The sequence below is a fragment of the Beta vulgaris genome, chromosome 3 (assembly GCF_026745355.1).
Source record: "Beta vulgaris subsp. vulgaris cultivar EL10 chromosome 3, EL10.2, whole genome shotgun sequence".
Lineage (NCBI taxonomy): Eukaryota > Viridiplantae > Streptophyta > Magnoliopsida > Caryophyllales > Amaranthaceae > Beta > Beta vulgaris.
The window spans coordinates 36,831,206-36,848,316 of NC_079204.1; the positions used below are offsets into that span (position 1 = coordinate 36,831,206).

The following is a 17,111-nucleotide window of genomic DNA, read 5'->3' on the forward strand; positions in this document are numbered from 1 at the left end:
TCATGAAGAAAAACATTTTTACCGTGAGGTAAGTATCGGTACATCAACTAACACAATTGTCGTATTCAGATGCACGACAAACTCAATTGTTTAGATCGTTCACTTAAGAAAGATGATGCAAAGGCAAAGATTACAAGAAGGAAGGCACAAAGCTTAATTGCACTAATACAAACCCTAATTGAACATGTTGCATTCCAGCCAAATTCTGGGTCACTTCTGTCAAGAAAGGTGACATCCCTCTTGTCATATCCAAACACAAAAGCAATGCTCCACTCTCATCAGACCTCCCCTACCATGTTAGGAAAAATATGTTAATTGGTTTGTTCTTGTTTTAATGTTTGTGTATGTTAGCGTCTTAGTTCAAGGGATCTCAAGCTCTAGCGGATGTTGTTAGACAAGATGTAATGATCCCCAAAACTGTCCTTATGTTGTATTTTTCCATTTTCATTAATGTAGTTTTTCCTGATGTAAAAAAAAAAGTTTTTTTTTACCAATTGCACCCCTTTTAAGTCTTCAGTTTGTTAATTGCAGCCTTTTCATTTCAAACTCTTCAATTGCAGCCTTATAAAATCAATGTACTCTTAAGTTGCAGTCCGATTTCATTTTGAGGCCAAATGAGCCTGAATATGACGTAATACATAACCATAGTTAAGTCTCAAAGGTGTTTTTTTTCTCCACCCTTTCCCACTTCCCTCTTAATCAAGGGCACTAATGTAAGATGAGTTACAATGCGTAGGATCTAGACAGAATCCTCTAGGATCCAGATCCATTTTAAAGCAAGGATCCATATCCTACCCGAATCCATTGGGTAATAAGAATGAAGATCCAAATCCAGATCCGGGTCCTAAATGGATCCAAAACGGATCGCCTATTTTGTTGACACTACTCTAATTTTTACAATAATTAAAGATTTTAAACAATAAAGTCATCTAATATCAACCAAAAATCACATTTAATTTCTGAAAAATAACCATTGCAACCATTTACAACTACTTAACTATCAAACTGTAGATTAATCAACTATTTCTGAAAGATTAATAATTATCAACCGATTTTTGAATTCAATAATCCTGTAAAATTGCACATTTATTAGAACAATAATTCGAAATTCAAGCATTACAATATTAAATAATAATAATAATAATATTATAAAAATGGATGAACGAATCTGAAACTGGGTAATAATTTAGGACCCGGTCCAGATCCTTTTTCCCACAAATTCGAGTGAGTCCATTACTTACTACCATCTCTAGTTGAGAGAAGCAGAGGAGAAAAAACGAGAAAAATAAACTTAAATAGATGGAGACATAAAAAACCATTGACACTGAACTATGATTAACTATGACCTCATATTCAGGCTAATTTAGCCTCAAAATGAAATTGAATTACAACTTAAGGTACATTGATTTTATAACGCTACAATTGAAATGTTTGAAATGAAAAAATAACAAACGGAAGACTTTAAAGGACTGCCATTAACGAAAAATTCAAAAAAAAAAGTTTTGAAGTGCTATTGATATGATAAAGATTAATAATATCCTATATGATAATTTTCACCCGCGCATCACAAGTATTACTACATGTACAGTAATAAAGATGAACCGAACAGAAAGTTGCGAGACTGATTTTATTTACAAGTTATTCGAGACACTAAGATATTACAATGTACACTTGCAAGTTGCGACCATCAGACAGCTTAATATCCATACAAACTGAACAGAGGCACGAAAAAATTACTTTATCTACAACTTGTTGAAGCCTTCTTTACACATTTGTCACATAATATTGCTATATAGTCCTGGGCATACCATAATGTACACAATTACACATGCACCCACATGAGAGCATTCTTAGAGGAGCAGCATCCTCCACCTTTATGAAACATTTGCCGTTTCACCTAACACTGCACCTCTACTGTGAACAGTACACCCAGGATCTTTGGACAATATAATATTTCCGGCGTGATCTGTGGTCGTGAACCTCACAAGATGAGGGCCAGACACAATTCTGCATGAATTCCATGTCTCGGCTTGTAAATTGACACCATAATAAACCAGATGATCCAATACGCTGCTCCCCATAACTGACCTGTAAAGCATTCACATATGTTGAATCAAATGCAAAACATTCAATACCAAGTAGAAGTTCAAGATTAAGCAACAAAAAGCACTAGGCCTCTCATTTGAAAGACCCATAGCATCAATCACCATAGTTGTACAGGCTCTACTTAGGTAAAGAGGTGGAAGCACCGAAATAAATGCTAACGTAATTCCAAACCCATAGCTCCAAGCACTTTCAAAAAAAGCTTTACCACTTCAACAGAATACAAGGAAGAGTGGGCATAAGGTCCACTCTGTCCTAAAGTAGGCACCACTGCATTTTTCTGGATCATAGCTTTTGAATTCTCCCCAATGCCCAATGTATAAGAAAAATAGTCATTTGAAATCTTGTTAAGTTTGTCTCAATGTGTAATATTTGTAGTATATGCATTTACTCGTGTAATTAGAAATATAGTGGTTTGAATATGCATCTTGGAGACTGGAAAAAGTCAAATTGGGGAATACATTTTAGAGACAAAGGAAGTAATTGTTTTCATGCTTGATTGCAAAAGAGTTTTAGAAGCCAAACATATAGTTTGCTCAAACTTTCTGGATTATGGAACAAAAAGGCTCGGGCAAAAATCTTGTGCTAAAGGCTAAACAAGAGTTATGTGACTGATATTTGACAGGGAGAAGTTTCCATTTCACAGTAACAACTTATGAAGTACTAGCTTCTTTTTTAATCATCTGGATAACTAAACCTAAATCTTGCGCTAAATAGGACAGTGAGGAGTTTCCATTTTATACTAACAATTTGTGAAGGTACTGCTATTCTATTTTGACCGTCTGGATAACTATCAATTGAATTAAACTATCTCCCTCTGGCCTCCAGTGGTTAAATTTTGTGCCACATGTAAAAAACCAGCATAAAAATCTTACTAGAAAATTCATGTCACATTTATAGAAATTACCAATCAACAATCTTTTCATTTGTTTGGTTAAAGGAGAATTAACAATCACAACATGCCCAATGATCACAATCATCCTTGTGCCTGTTACCTGCTGCAAGATGGATCTTCACCAGATCTATCACAAACCTTCTCGACTGTGTAGACAAGACTTCCAAATCCAATGTTATACAGCCATACCTGGGGTTTGGGCAGGATAATTAGTTTTACAATAGACAAAATAGATCCAGACAAACAACAAGATAGAATTGTCACTAGAGATTGGTTGGATAACATAAAGAGCCAGTAAGTCAGCAACATAGAAGGTAACCTAAGTTAACTCTAAGAACTAATTGCCTCAACTTAATGCCTCGACGTGGGTGACAACAGAAATGACTAATACCGACTACAAACTTCCATTAAGCAAGGTACCCAGTGGAGCAGGTACGTCAGTGACGAAGTAGATAGCCAATGTTAACCTCAATAACTAATTGCTTCAACTTAATGCCTTGGGACGGCTGACAACAAAAAGGACTAAAGACACCTACAAATTTTAGTAGAGATCTGCACAGGTTCTGGCTAAAGTTTTAGAATCCAATTTCTAGTATGAATACATTGGAGACAAAAACGAAAGGCAGATACACCAAATTTCATCCAACATCAACATCATAAATCTGACAGTTACACAATGTGACAGGCACAGGCGTACAGCGGTCAATCTTAGGTTGCTGGTGCAGATTCTTACACCGCAGCTACAGGTTGAGAATCAAAGGAATAGAACAGGTCAATAAAGCAAAGAAAGGAGTCAGGGTCGAGGTATTCTAAATACCTCCATTTCAGAACTCTAAAGCTCCAAAGTGGAAGAAGCACTCAGTAACTACAATGACATACTAATCTCATAGAATATTGTTACGCTACACATCAAAATCAAACTCTCCTAAACAAACCCTAATTGCAATATTAATGCACTTCTTCCAATCTCAAATTGGCAACAACAATTCTGGGGAACGGATTCGGAACAAATTAAACTTGTATGCACCTGTAGACATTCCAGTATTAAATTACATCATACCTCTCTGGGAAAGTGATGATATGTCTTCTGTCGGAAATATGGATAATAGGGAGGCAAATGAGGCACCATGTCATGTTCATGAGTGACACGAATTGTGTTCGGGACAAACTGTGTATAGTAAGATGCAAAAGCTTCATTTCCAATCCGAGGTTGTCCAAATGTTGTAACCTTAACATTTCTCATGTCATGATGCACCTGGATATACATATTCAATTCATATATCATGTCTTGTAAACTTAACGAAGCCAAACAACAAAAGGGAAAGAAGGGACACAACAAGACCTTCATAGCAAATCAAATATAAAAATAGAAAACTATTGGCAAAATGTTCTACTCAACCCCCCACCCCCCCAACCCAACCCAACCCCAAAAAAACACACAATTATGATCAAACCTAGGTAATTTTGAGCATAGCACGTATGTGAACACACAACTTTTGAGCATATATATATATATATATATATATATACTTTCTCCGTTTTTTATTAGATGTTACACTTTTCAAATCACGGACTCCTAGGTAATTTTTGGAGAGGAGAGAGATAGAGAGAATGAAAAACAAAAGGGTCCCATGTGAACATGTGATAGGAGAGAGATAGAGAGAAATTATTACCCAAAATAAAAGTGTAACATCTAATTTAAAACTTCCTAAAATAGAAAGTGTAACATTTAAAAAAAAAAAAACGGAGGAAGTATATATATATATATATATATATATGTAAAAATTATAGAGACAATATTGTGAATATATATAATTACATAATCAAACAAATCCAACAAGATTCCACATAATTTCTTATGCATAAACAATAGAAGAACGTCAAAGTGGATTATCTGAATAGTGTCAAAATGATACAACAAAAAAAAGTATATCATAAACTCCCCTTCGCAAGCAAAGAAGACATTAAACACATTTAACTAAGAATATAATCTCTGCAAATGGTGGAACCGATGTTTGAATAAAAAAAACTTTCTAACAATAATTACCGTGAGATCAAGTGCGCAAATAGCAGCCATAGCCCCACCCATTGAATGCCCTATCACTAAAAGGTCAAGTTCTCCAAATACTTTCTTTGCTCGTTTAACAGCATCTACTACTCCAGGACGCAGCGTAGTGTTATGGTAAGCATAATAGAATCCATGGTGAACCTGCAGGATTTAATTAGACAGGAGAAATATCGAGTCTTTTGTGATCCAAACTGACAATATTTCTGTTCCACATACCATTGCTTCAGGCATGTCTGGGTAATCCAAATCAAGCTGCTTCCAGTACAGATCTTCAACCCAATTCTGTATGCTGAAAAGAAAGATCAAATTATAGGCAAGCAGCATGTGAAAGTTAAGAATAGTAGACATTTGTGGAAGTAAAGAATACTAGAAATATTATAACCCTTGTAATAAAAAAAATTTCTAGTAAATGACAATAAACCAGGTAAGAGTGCTTTATCTGTTTATCCGAAATTGCAACAATAGTCTGGGCATCATTTCTGATGATTTTCCCACTGCTGTTAAGGACTTCTATTTTGAATTGTATGTAAAGCAAAGTACAACTTTCTAACCCCACATACAATAAGACTGCATATGACGATGCCTGATAGCTGGAGGAAGACCTTATAGAAGGTCATATCTAACATACTGACTGCTAAGCTATAGGAGGTCATAATGTGTGATCTAGTCAACCTGCTCTTATAGAGAAGACATAAAGGATACAGTAAGCTCTCCGCGAGATAAGTCCTGCTGAGAAATGAACTAATAGGTATGCTATGAGAGGTGTCACCCAACCACTAATAAAATTTATCTTCAAACATATGATAGAAGATTATAATACTGGAATTGTACAACTGTTTCAGGGATCGTCACTTGACATTAATCTCTACTGATAAATGAATGGGACTTACACCTCTTGAACCCGTAAAGAGTGTTTGACAACCTTCTTTAATAAAAAGGGCATGAAGAAGAGGCTGCACTTAACAATATCCTGCTGAGTCATAAGCTGATTTGGTACTCTACAAGAGCTCACAAAAAGGGCACGCATGATTAATCCTCACGTAGATAATTAAGGATAATACTTTTGGGTTTTGTACTTTGTACTGTCCAAACTTTTCTTTAGTTAATGTGCAGGATGGTACCCACACATTTTGACCAGAAAAGGGTGTTAGACAAGGCATCCTGGGTCCCATGCCTCTTCGACCTAGCTATAGATTACTCCCTCCATCCCAAAATATAGTTCCCATTTCCATTTTGAGTGTCCTAAAATATAGTTTCCATTTCCATAGTTAGTTCCACATTTTTCCATAATAAGTCCAAAAAAACCGTGTCCCATCATTTATTTGCTTTTTGAATTTTGTTTTTTCCTTTGTTCATTCAACCAAAATGTTACAATTAATGCTCTTTAACCAATTATTCTCCATTCTCTCCCCTAAAATCATCTTTTCCCATACAACATTTATTTAAATAAACAAAAAATCTTTACTATCCCTCTTAGATTATACTTGTATAAATTACCGTGAAACAAGGGAAATGAGAACTATATATTGGGACGGAGGAAGTATTTGATAAGGGTATTATTAAGATAAAGTGGAAAAAAAACAAACTAAAATAAAATAGATGTATCAGATATTTTAGAGAAAAATGCTATATGTGGCCCTAAGGACTAGTGAAAAAAGGGTAATCCTAAACTCTTGAACATTTAGTAACACCAAACAATGCATGCTTAAAAAATCTCAATTTGATACCATTTGGGCAACAAATTTAATGCTGATCCATAGCGCATAGAGGAGCCCAACTTTAACATCCTTATTCCAAACAACCTCCTAAATGGCCAAGCTAGAATAGCGCATGTTTGTTTTTATGAACATACTTACTCCTACCTGTAGGGAGCGTTGATTTCCATATAGCAGCATCATTATTACCTAATTACCGCACCCCGCATTGTGATCATAATTTGTCTCTGAGATGCATTATTGCCGAGCCCAAGTATATTTAAAAAATAAATCAAATCTAACTAGGTGTTCCTAATCTTTTTGGAAGAGAAACTACCTTCAGATACTCCAGAGAACACTATCATCCAGGAAACAGGAAACCTACCATCTCTCAAGCAAGACAAAACATTGCTCAGATGAAATGGTGTACCTCCTGAAGGCCTGGTTGTCATCTAGTTAAAGTTGAAACTGGATGGCTACAGCTAAGCAAGATTCTATTAGCTTTATAAACCTAATAGGCCGCAGATCCATGCAGAATGCTTACCTTCTGACTGCAGACAGCAAGAACTACAATGGAGCACTAGTAGTTTGGCACACGGCACAAATTATTGGCCAGAATTTTTATCAGCACCTAAATATCTTTAACATATATATACAGAACAAGGCTGCTGGATGGATTAACATGATATCTCAGCAAGAAGTTGGACATAATTCGATGTATTTCTTGACAGTTGACAGTATGTCAAAGGTCAGTATATATGAGAGTTATCTGGCCAAAAAGCAGGCATCTTGGGTTGATTATCAGAGAGCTATGCATTAGGGAATGCCAAATCCACAGGATAAGCCAAGAGGCTTTTAAACTGTGTCACGTTGGAACTACCACAATAAAGCCCTCAAATCTACCTAACCTCCTCGAACGCCCACCACTACTTCCCTAATCATAGGCATAAATAGCTTCTGCCAGCTACTAAATGTCCAATAACCAAGCACCAATTGGTATCTACCTTGGAATTCACCTAGTAAAAAAATCATCTCCACTTCTGGATCTATTCCCTGCTGCAGGTCTAATGAAATACAGCAGATTTTGTTTCCAGCTAAAATCATGCAGAACCTAGGACCCAAGTGCATAAAATCAAAATCTAGGACTCTCGATGTGGACACAAACAACCCTCACCAACTCAACACAGTTGCTGCTGCCACCTGGATTCTAAAAGCCATACCTCCTTGAAAGATTTTCCCTAGGCTCCCAGAGACTCCGACCATGAACTTACATCAACAGTGATCAGAAACAGCCAAGGAAAATGGCCCTCTACTTGTCTCCAAGAAAACAATTGACACACTTACACCTCCAGTTTTATCATAACAGTCAGGAAACCATGATGATTGATGAACATGCTCTCTGTGGTACCCATGGTTCCTCCATATCATGGGCAGATCGACATATCCCATGCCCAATATCAAGAAAACAACTTTTCTGCTACTTTTCTTTCCGCTAAATTGAGAATCACTAGAGGTAGGCCATAGAGTTATGATATTGCCTTTTATGTTTTAACTGCACATGTACATACAAGAGATAGAGATATATATATATATATATATATATATATATATATAGAGAGAGAGAGAGAGAGGAGGACAATGACAGCTTAGTTAAAAAAAGGAAAGGCGCCATTTTCTGGTGCCCGGAGCTCAAATAAAATAGAAAAAGTTCTAAAGGCAAAGGTTCTCCACTTGTCCTGTAATGAACAAAGCAGTGCTCTTCTCTAACACGCCCAACCTTCCCCCCCCCCCCCCCAAACCACAAACCCACTCTCAAACAAAAAGGAATTTAAAAACTACAATGTTCCTTAACCAACAACAACAAAGCCTTAGTCCAAAAATGATTTGGGTGTTGGCTAATATGAATTGTTATCGAAAATCCGAAAATCGTCACCGTGACCAATGAAACAAGAAAAGAGCAGGAAGTTAAAAAAATAAACAAGGAAGAGGGAGAAAGTGAAATAAATGTAAGGATAGATAAATAAAATGAAAATATCATACAGAATAGAGGCACAAACACAATTAAGTACATGGACCGGGGTGCACCGATGCATATAGAGGATGGTACACCCATCCCATAACGCATGAGCACACAAACAAAACGACACATGCAAAAATTAAGATCTATAATCCTCGAGTCATCCGATCAAAATGCGAGATTTTCAAAAATTTAAAATTCTTCCTAAATGGGCCGTGGGCGCATAGCTATGGGAATAGGTGATGGGTGATTCTTTTTTTATTTAAAAAAAGGACGTAGATGTTGAGGGGAAAAAACTTCTTAAAATAATGTAGACCATTACTAACAAACAAAGATCCCCTAAAAAAAACGAAGATAAACAAATATTACAACAAAATTTATTAAACAATATAAGAATATAAGCAACATTTCAACAAAAAATTATAGAATAACAGACGACGATAAACATAAAAAGAGGAAATGAAGATTAATTGCATATACCTTGATTTAGTATTAAGGAAATATAAGAAAATAAGCAACTTCTTAAGTATTAAGGTTATAACTTCTCTCTATCTCTCTCCTATCACATGTTCACATGGGACCCTTTTGTTTTTCATTCTCTCTATCTCTCTTCTCTCCAAAAATTACCTAGGAGTCTGTAATTTCAAAAGTGTAACATCTAAACAAAAAGGGAAGAAGTATATAAAATAGCAAATGAAGATAAACATAAAAAGAACATGAAATTATTTATTTAGAAAAAAGAATATGAAGGTATTAAACACAAAACGCCATATTGATTATAGAAGAACATGTGCATAAAGTACTTTCAGAAAAAAAAAAAAAAAAAAAAAAAACTACTAAAAATTACAAAAATGAAAAGAAATTTAAAAATATGAAGGTATCAAACATAGAACACCATACTAATTGCAAAAGCACATGTGCATATAAGACTTAGAGAAATAAAAAAACTACTAAATATTTCAAAAATGAAAATAAACATAAAAAAACATGAAGGTATCAAACACAAGAACATCATAGTGATTATAAAACGAACATGTGCATATAGAAACTTGAGAAACAAAAAACTATTAAAATTTAATTTAAAATATAAAAAGAATCTGAAAGTATCAAACGCATAACACCATCTAGATTATAAGATAACATATGCATATATGACTCGAGAAACAAAAAAATTGTAAAAAAAATCACAAAAATGAAAATAAATCTAAAAAGCAAAAGAATGTATAAAACAAAGAACACCATCATACTAATTTTAAAAGAACATGCACATATAATACTTCAGAAACAAAAAGCTATCAGAAACCACGGATAAAAATGAACATAAAAGGAACATGAAGGTATAAAACAAACACTATACTAATTTTAATCATTTACAAAGAACACAAAAATCTTATTTATGTATATACTAGCTTATTAGTTAGCATTTTTTGTTCGTAACTACCTTAGTTACGCCACTTTTTGCGAGAAACTACCTTACTTACAAAACTTGGTGAAAAACTACCTTATTTAGCATTTTGTTTGTTGACCACTACCTGTTTTAAGATAGTGGTCAACAAGTAAAATGTAAAGTAAGGTTGTTTTTCACCAAGTTCTATAAGTAAGGTACTTTCTCACAAAAAGCGGCATAACTGAGGTAGTAATGGACAAAAACCCTATTAATTACTCCTTTGGTCCCAAAATAGTCTTTACTCTTCTATTTTGAGATATGACCCACTATTATTTTAATCATTCTATCTTTTAACTATTGGCCAATCTCTCCCAAATAATTACCTGCTAACTCTAACCATGATCCCACATTCGCTCTCCTTAAAATAAATTAATACTACTTTTACTAACTACTAACTACTAACTACTAACTCCTATCACATCTACTTTTCAATAAAATAATAATTGATAACGAAACAACTTATCATCTAAAAACTACGTGCCTTGATAAGTGCCAAGAGTATTTTGGGACGGAGCGAGTATTATCAATTTATGAGTTCTCTCCTACATATTGTATTTATTGCGCACATAAAATCAAATCAGTTATATTGTTACATTATTATAAATCACAAAATAGTAGAATTAAGCACATGCACGACATCAAAATTTGGGTGGGTCCAAGTCTATTCTTCGGGCCAAGGAAAAAAAATCACAGATGTGGTCGCAATCGCGGTAACATTTGTGTTGTCGCAGAAGCGGCTTATAGCGGATGAATGGAACGGATCGCAGCCGACGTGGCGTGAATTTTTTCAAAAAATCCACATCAATATGTTCCAACCTTGTTTACATTGTTTTAGTTTATGAAGCATATTTACACCATAATATAATCAAATCTATCAAAACATCATGGTTCATCAGCTATATAAGTAATTCACATAATATTTTTGGCCAATGTTTGAAAATTACAGATGTAAGAGGGTTAAAAATGTTCTGACATGGCGAGTTCGAGTTATGGGACAGATAACACGGTGAGAAGTATGTGATTTTTATTATAGCATTCCATAACGGGATTTCACGGAACGGAAAATCCAAAATCCGTTACAAAATGGACATTTGGTAACGGAATGGGAGAGTTTTAATTCCATGCTTCATGCTCTTTTTCTCTTTCTTTCCTTCTTCCTCTCTGCTGATTCCTATATTTCCAATTTTCCTGTTTCCATTTTTAATCTTGAATAATTTATTTTTTCACACCACAATTACTATCAAAAAGCCCTTTTGTGGTTTACAAAAATTGAGTTAGTACAATTACCATTTATATTAGTTTGAACAAGCTAGAGTGTTAGTGGTTCTCAAAGTTAGTAGAGCTGTACATGTACCATTTTGTCATTTTTGTTATTAATTGGGTGATTAATGATTCAAAATTCACAGATCTTCTTTTCAATCCTGTTTGTAAAGATGTCCATGTGTATATTATGAGGTTTATTGTTTAATACCCGGTGCACATACATGAGTGAGCAGTCGGGTCTATAAAACGTTGGAGAGAGAAAAAAAAAACAGCTTTGTAGGGGAGACAAAAGAAAAGGTTAGAGAAAACCTTAAGAAAAGTAATACGTAAATAATGTTCTATGCAAAAGGTTTGCAAAACGCAAGAAGTAAACTAAGAGGGTCAAAAGAGAAGATATATATAGTCAAGTCAAGTCATTAACATATATTCTCTCCCTCCACTCTGCCGTGTCCAACGCCATATTTTCCCTAATCCCAAGTTCACTCATATCATTCTCAATCATCTTCATCCAAATTTTTTAGGTCTTCCCCCTACCCCTTATCACTTTGGCATCCTTCCAACCTCCTAACCGGGGCATCACTTAAGCGATTTTCCATCATCTTAAACTCAATCGCTGTAAATAATCCTTAAACTACTTAGAGAAATAAATAATGTATTAAAAAAAAGCCATAAAGCAACCTTATACGAAGGGAATAAACAAAAACTATCTTATGCCACCTTGTCCTAGCCAACAATGTTACATTATGTCAGCTCCAAGACTTGTCAAGAAAAGAAAAGATCAGGTTAGTTACAAGAATTCTTGCCTACAAGGCAAAGAGTCCATGCACCAAAGTTTCCAAATTTCAAAAAGAAAAATTTCTCGAAGTATAAAAGGAAGTATACAAGAATGTAGCAGGTACGGAAGGCAATAGAATGTAACCTGTGCTCCTGTGTTCCCCTAAATGCAACAATAATAGCATTCAGGTCCTTAGCCACACCAACATATGCCTGCAGCAAACAGTATAATGATATTAGAGGGATAAGTATAACTGATATGCTAGACGTTCTGCAGCTAAGGGGAAAGAAAGAGGTAAACTGTAGCAGAATACTAATGGATAAGAGACATACCTGCAAGCAGTGTTGGACATCGACAATCAGCTCTATAATCTCAAATCCCTATCAACAAGATATGCAGTTCATTAAGATAAATAAATGACAATATTTAATTGGCCACCAGACCCAATTATGTTGAAAAACAAATGAAAGAAAATACTGGTAAAAGGTGGCAGTAAGTCAAGCACCTTTGTCATTCCATTACATCTTGAGCAAGTCCAGGTGAATAGTTCAGTCAAGTCTGACTCATAAACCTGTGAATACCACAAAATTCTAGAATCAGTCCCATATATAAGCCTTAAAACAGTACCTCCACAAGACGATAACTTTATGAAGACAGCCTAATAAGAGCCAGTTCAAATGTTCAATAGTATTGAAAAGTTTATTTAAGCAAGCAAAGCATGAACTGCAAAACGATGAAATAGTGAAGACCATGCATTTGGAAAATGGTAAAATGAAACAAATTGAAACAGTAGCACAGTGATATTAGGTCTAGGTAGTCAATCAGATGTTCACAACCTCACCATTACCCATGTAGTCAATAATCAGTTACCTGCTCTTAACAACATACTTCATCCATTTCACCTCAAACATCAGTTGCAACTTGCACGACTTGGAACAATTTTTTTTCCTTTTTTCGGGAATCTCACATTTAGTTTTGGTACATCTTTCTTTGGAAAAAACCAAGTACTTTCTTATTCAATTAACCAACAGCATAGATTTCTTTCCTCTCTGTCCTGATCCTCATCCACTCCAACTTTCCCCCTACTATAGAGCCCCAACCCACATTACCAACAGTCTTACTCCTCTCCCCAACCCCACCAACCTAAACTACTCAGCTAAACCCCAATCACAATCAATTTCAACTTCCTTTAGTTCTCATACTTCCTCCCATTCCTTCCCTTCTCCAGCCTCTCCATATCCTCCTTATAGCAGCCTCCAGTGAAGATCACCTGCCCACTTCAGCTCTCTCTTCTCTCTCTGGAGGAGGGAAAAAGGAGGGTGAGAGCGGCTAATTATGTTGCTTAATTTGATGGGGAGCTTAATTAAGTTTCTCAATCGAGTGGGAGTGGCTAGTTATGTTGCTTAATTGAGTGGGGGTGGCTATAAAGTTGCCCTTTCCACATTCTTTCTCATCTACCTCAATTTATGTACCATATAGAATTGTTAGCGTTCCACAACTAATGTGCAATAAAGGAAGCATGTATGAAACAACCTACAACAACTCATTCCATTTTACAATTCAAAATTGAAAAAGTGTCAACTTCTTCAGTTGACAGAAAACGATGTTCCTAGTTTGCTACTCTAATAGTTGACTCGTATAGATGTCTTGCAGCCTAATCAAGAAAGACTACTGGAGTATGCAATGTCTACCTGTCTATCAGATTATCAATAACTAGTCTATGCAAATTCCATCATCTATAAAATAAAAGTCATTTTGAGACATCACTGAAGCAGTCGAAACACTAGACAAACCCACAACAGCAACATTGAATCCTAATCCAACTAAAAAAGGAATTGGATACCTGAATCTAAGATTATATCTTCGGTCGTTGTTTACATTGATCCTAAACCTCCATTCTCTTCTATCAAGAGTTACATGTTCCTTCATATCATTTCTAATGTCCTCAATTCGAGTGATACACGGTGTTTCTGCTTCTTCTAAAATCTCTCATATTCCATCCTTCCAAACCCTAACTATCAATAATCCAGTGGCCCAACTTTAGCGGGTAATTTTTTGGTTGGGCCTTGATGACCTTTATTTGGTTCAACAAGTTAAAACTTTATTTGTGGGCTCCATTCTTTCTTAATTGCCTAATCTTCAAAAAAATAAAACCACTCAGCAGCCCCTTAATCATAGAGTTAATTTTCCATTAGCTCGGATCAGGGTTACCTAATTCGCGGATCGTCTTGGATCGCGGAACGGGAACGGGAACGCGATTCGCTAGTCGAAAGAATTTGGATCGTGATGGGATTTTTTTTCGGAACGGATTTTAGGAACATAATTCGATGGAACATAATACGCACTAATAATTATAAAAAAATAAAATCAATAATAAAAAATACGTAATAAAATCAATAATAAAAGAAGTTTGAGAATCAATTACAATGCCACAATAAACAAATGATAATTAACCCAAAACGTGGCTCTTTAATTATGGGGAAAGGAAGAAAGGTTGAAACTTGAAATAGTAAGTTATTGTTCTTATTTTTCCCATGTACCCCAATTCCCTAAAAAAAAATCTTAATACAGTGAATGGTGAGGAAAATGAATGGTGAGTATATAGTAACATTCTCTAGACTAATCCTCACCCTTCATTTTTCTCACTCATTCATTTCCACTTTCTCTAATATCAACGAGCCAGTGAACCACCAAGTCTCTATCAACCAAAACACTCATTGCATTGCCTAATAAAAGTTGATGAAGATGAACATTCATCTTCAACCTCTTGCCTACCCATAAAAAAAAAAACAAAAACACCTCAAGGCGCCCACAACCACCGCAGCCACCAGATGAGGAGAAGACAACCGGAGAAGACAACCGAAGGAGAATAGGTAACCCTAAACACTTCAATCAACTCGATTTTAAATTCCTATCAAAAGCCCCATAATTAAAGCACAAATTTTGTTATGTTCTCCTTCAATTAACAAAATTAGGGTTTATTCAAACCCTAAATCTCGAAATCTTTACCCACCATTTGGAACGCCAATTTTAACGATCTAACTCGCGTTCCCTACCGATTTGGTGCGCGAACGAATTGCGTTTCGGAACGGACGAATCGAAACATGATTCGTGGGGGGTAGGGGCGAATTAGGTAACCCTGGCTCGGATTCTCTCTCTCTTTTTAAACTTGTGTTATTTTGACACCAGAATCAAACACCTTAATTAGTAAAATAAAAATTGAATTAGATACTTAAGCTTGCCAGAACTCTTCACAGAAACCAAGCAAACCAATCTTGCCAGAACTCATAAATGACTTATCTTCAAAAAATAATAGTTTGGATTATTTTGAGAAAGCTACCCCCCAAAAGTTGGGATATTTCTAAAAATAATCAAAAATTTGGATTATTTTGAGAAGATAGGTGAAGTTAAGATTTTCATGTCCATTTTTCCTATCTTATAAGAAAATTTCACCACTAAAGACTCGCACCAAAGAGGATGATCAAATGACAGATAGTTCAGGGACTGCACAAAGCAAAAAAAAAATTGAATGTGCATTCTCCTTTACCACCACAAATCCTTTAAAAATCAAGAAATATTATGAGAAAAAAATCAATACAAAGCCAAAATTAACTATAAGTTACACATTCAATTACTTGATCCTAAAAAGGTAGTAGGAGGAATGGAGGATAACAAAATAAAAACCTCAAAAAAGGATGTTATTGAAGGGAAAAGAAGAAAAGATTCACTATTAAAACATATGGAGTAGTCGGAGCTGCAGAAGATATATCTATTTTACACTCAAAGAATAATACTTAAGCAAAAGTGAAACAAATCTCTTTCTAATTCCAATGAAGCAACCCATGTAATTAGTTCAAATTATATTTGATATAAGTATGCCATGAACAATTACATAATACTTACCGCAGCATTGTACTCGACCAAAATTTTGGCAAGCGTATGATTGTAAACAGGTAATTCATCAGTGTGTTTGAGCTTGATCACTGTAAACACAATGAATTTTCATCAGACTGATTTTAAATCCCACTCCAAAAGCAAAAACAAAACCACACTGAAGCAAATTATGGTTAATAGCACAGTTCTGCTATAACGATTCGGCCAAAAAATATCACATATCATGGTAAGAGAGTTAAATTATCTTTGCACAAAAGGATGCACCTACCTTTTCAATAGGTATAACCACAGAATGCAAATGCAACCCAATTTCCTTTAAAACACCTTCAATGTGGTTTTGTAGGTGCAAGAATAATACAGATTACACATAAAATAACAGCTGTGCAACTATCAAATAACATTGAACATAATACACAATTACACATAGCAAATATTATTAAGTTGAATTGGTCCTCAATTCAACATAAACTAGTTTTCTGTTTAATTTAATGAAGCCAAACATAAATAAATTAATAAAACTACAATCATGAAAAAACAAGAAATACTGAGATTTACCTCTACCAAAAGAAACAACAAATAAATATAAAAGTAGCAACGTCCTCAACAATCTACTTTGCTCCATAATCTGCAGCTCAAAATTCCTCTAAGTTAGAAATTAGATTAAGTAATTATAAAGCAATTGGTAAACAAATTAGGGTAAAAAGTTACTTTGACCATAAAATTCGCTCAAAGTTAAAAACTCAGATGCTGAATTTTAATAAAGAGAGCGGAATAGAAAGGGCAGTGCGTCGGAAACTTGACACCGGCGAGATGACCGCAGCAACTGAAAACACTTTGTTTTTTTCAATTTCTGTTTCGTTTTTGTTTTATAGTTTTATTTTGTTTTGATTGACGGTTCCTTTTTTTTCTTTCGTTTATCTCTTTAGGAATTAGGATAAAGTTTTCTTTAAGAAGA

General features: G+C 34.9%; 1 protein-coding gene across 2 annotated transcripts; it reads right to left on the reverse strand.

Moving 5' to 3' along the window:
- Positions 1-1,519: 1,519 nt before the first annotated feature.
- On the reverse strand, positions 1,520-17,091 carry LOC104883555 (probable feruloyl esterase A). 2 transcript variants are annotated; one of them, XM_010668097.4, is made up of 11 exons: positions 16,871-17,091; positions 16,712-16,781; positions 16,166-16,245; positions 12,768-12,833; positions 12,595-12,642; positions 12,407-12,474; positions 5,283-5,355; positions 5,046-5,207; positions 4,059-4,253; positions 3,099-3,187; positions 1,520-2,088 (listed from the first exon to the last, which is right to left on the reverse strand). In XM_010668097.4, the coding sequence occupies exons 1-11, from the start codon at positions 16,871-16,873 to the stop codon at positions 1,875-1,877; spliced, it is 1,068 nt and encodes a 355-aa protein (XP_010666399.2). In that variant the 5' UTR covers positions 16,874-17,091; the 3' UTR covers positions 1,520-1,874. The 2 variants fall into 2 exon arrangements, with proteins under 2 accessions (XP_010666399.2, XP_010666398.2); XM_010668096.4 differs by having other exon boundaries at positions 16,865-17,091.
- Between the last annotated feature and the right edge of the window lie 20 nt (positions 17,092-17,111).

What these genes read in the sequence shown, in the direction of transcription:
- LOC104883555 (XM_010668096.4), bottom strand. An exon ending in GATGTAATGGAATGACAAAG is followed by an intron (nt 12,643 to 12,767) that starts GTGCTTGACTTA and finishes TCTTGTTGATAG; the next exon opens with GGATTTGAGATTATAGAGCT. An exon ending in GAAGATCCATCTTGCAGCAG is followed by an intron (nt 2,089 to 3,098) that starts GTAACAGGCACA and finishes AATGCTTTACAG; the next exon opens with GTCAGTTATGGGGAGCAGCG.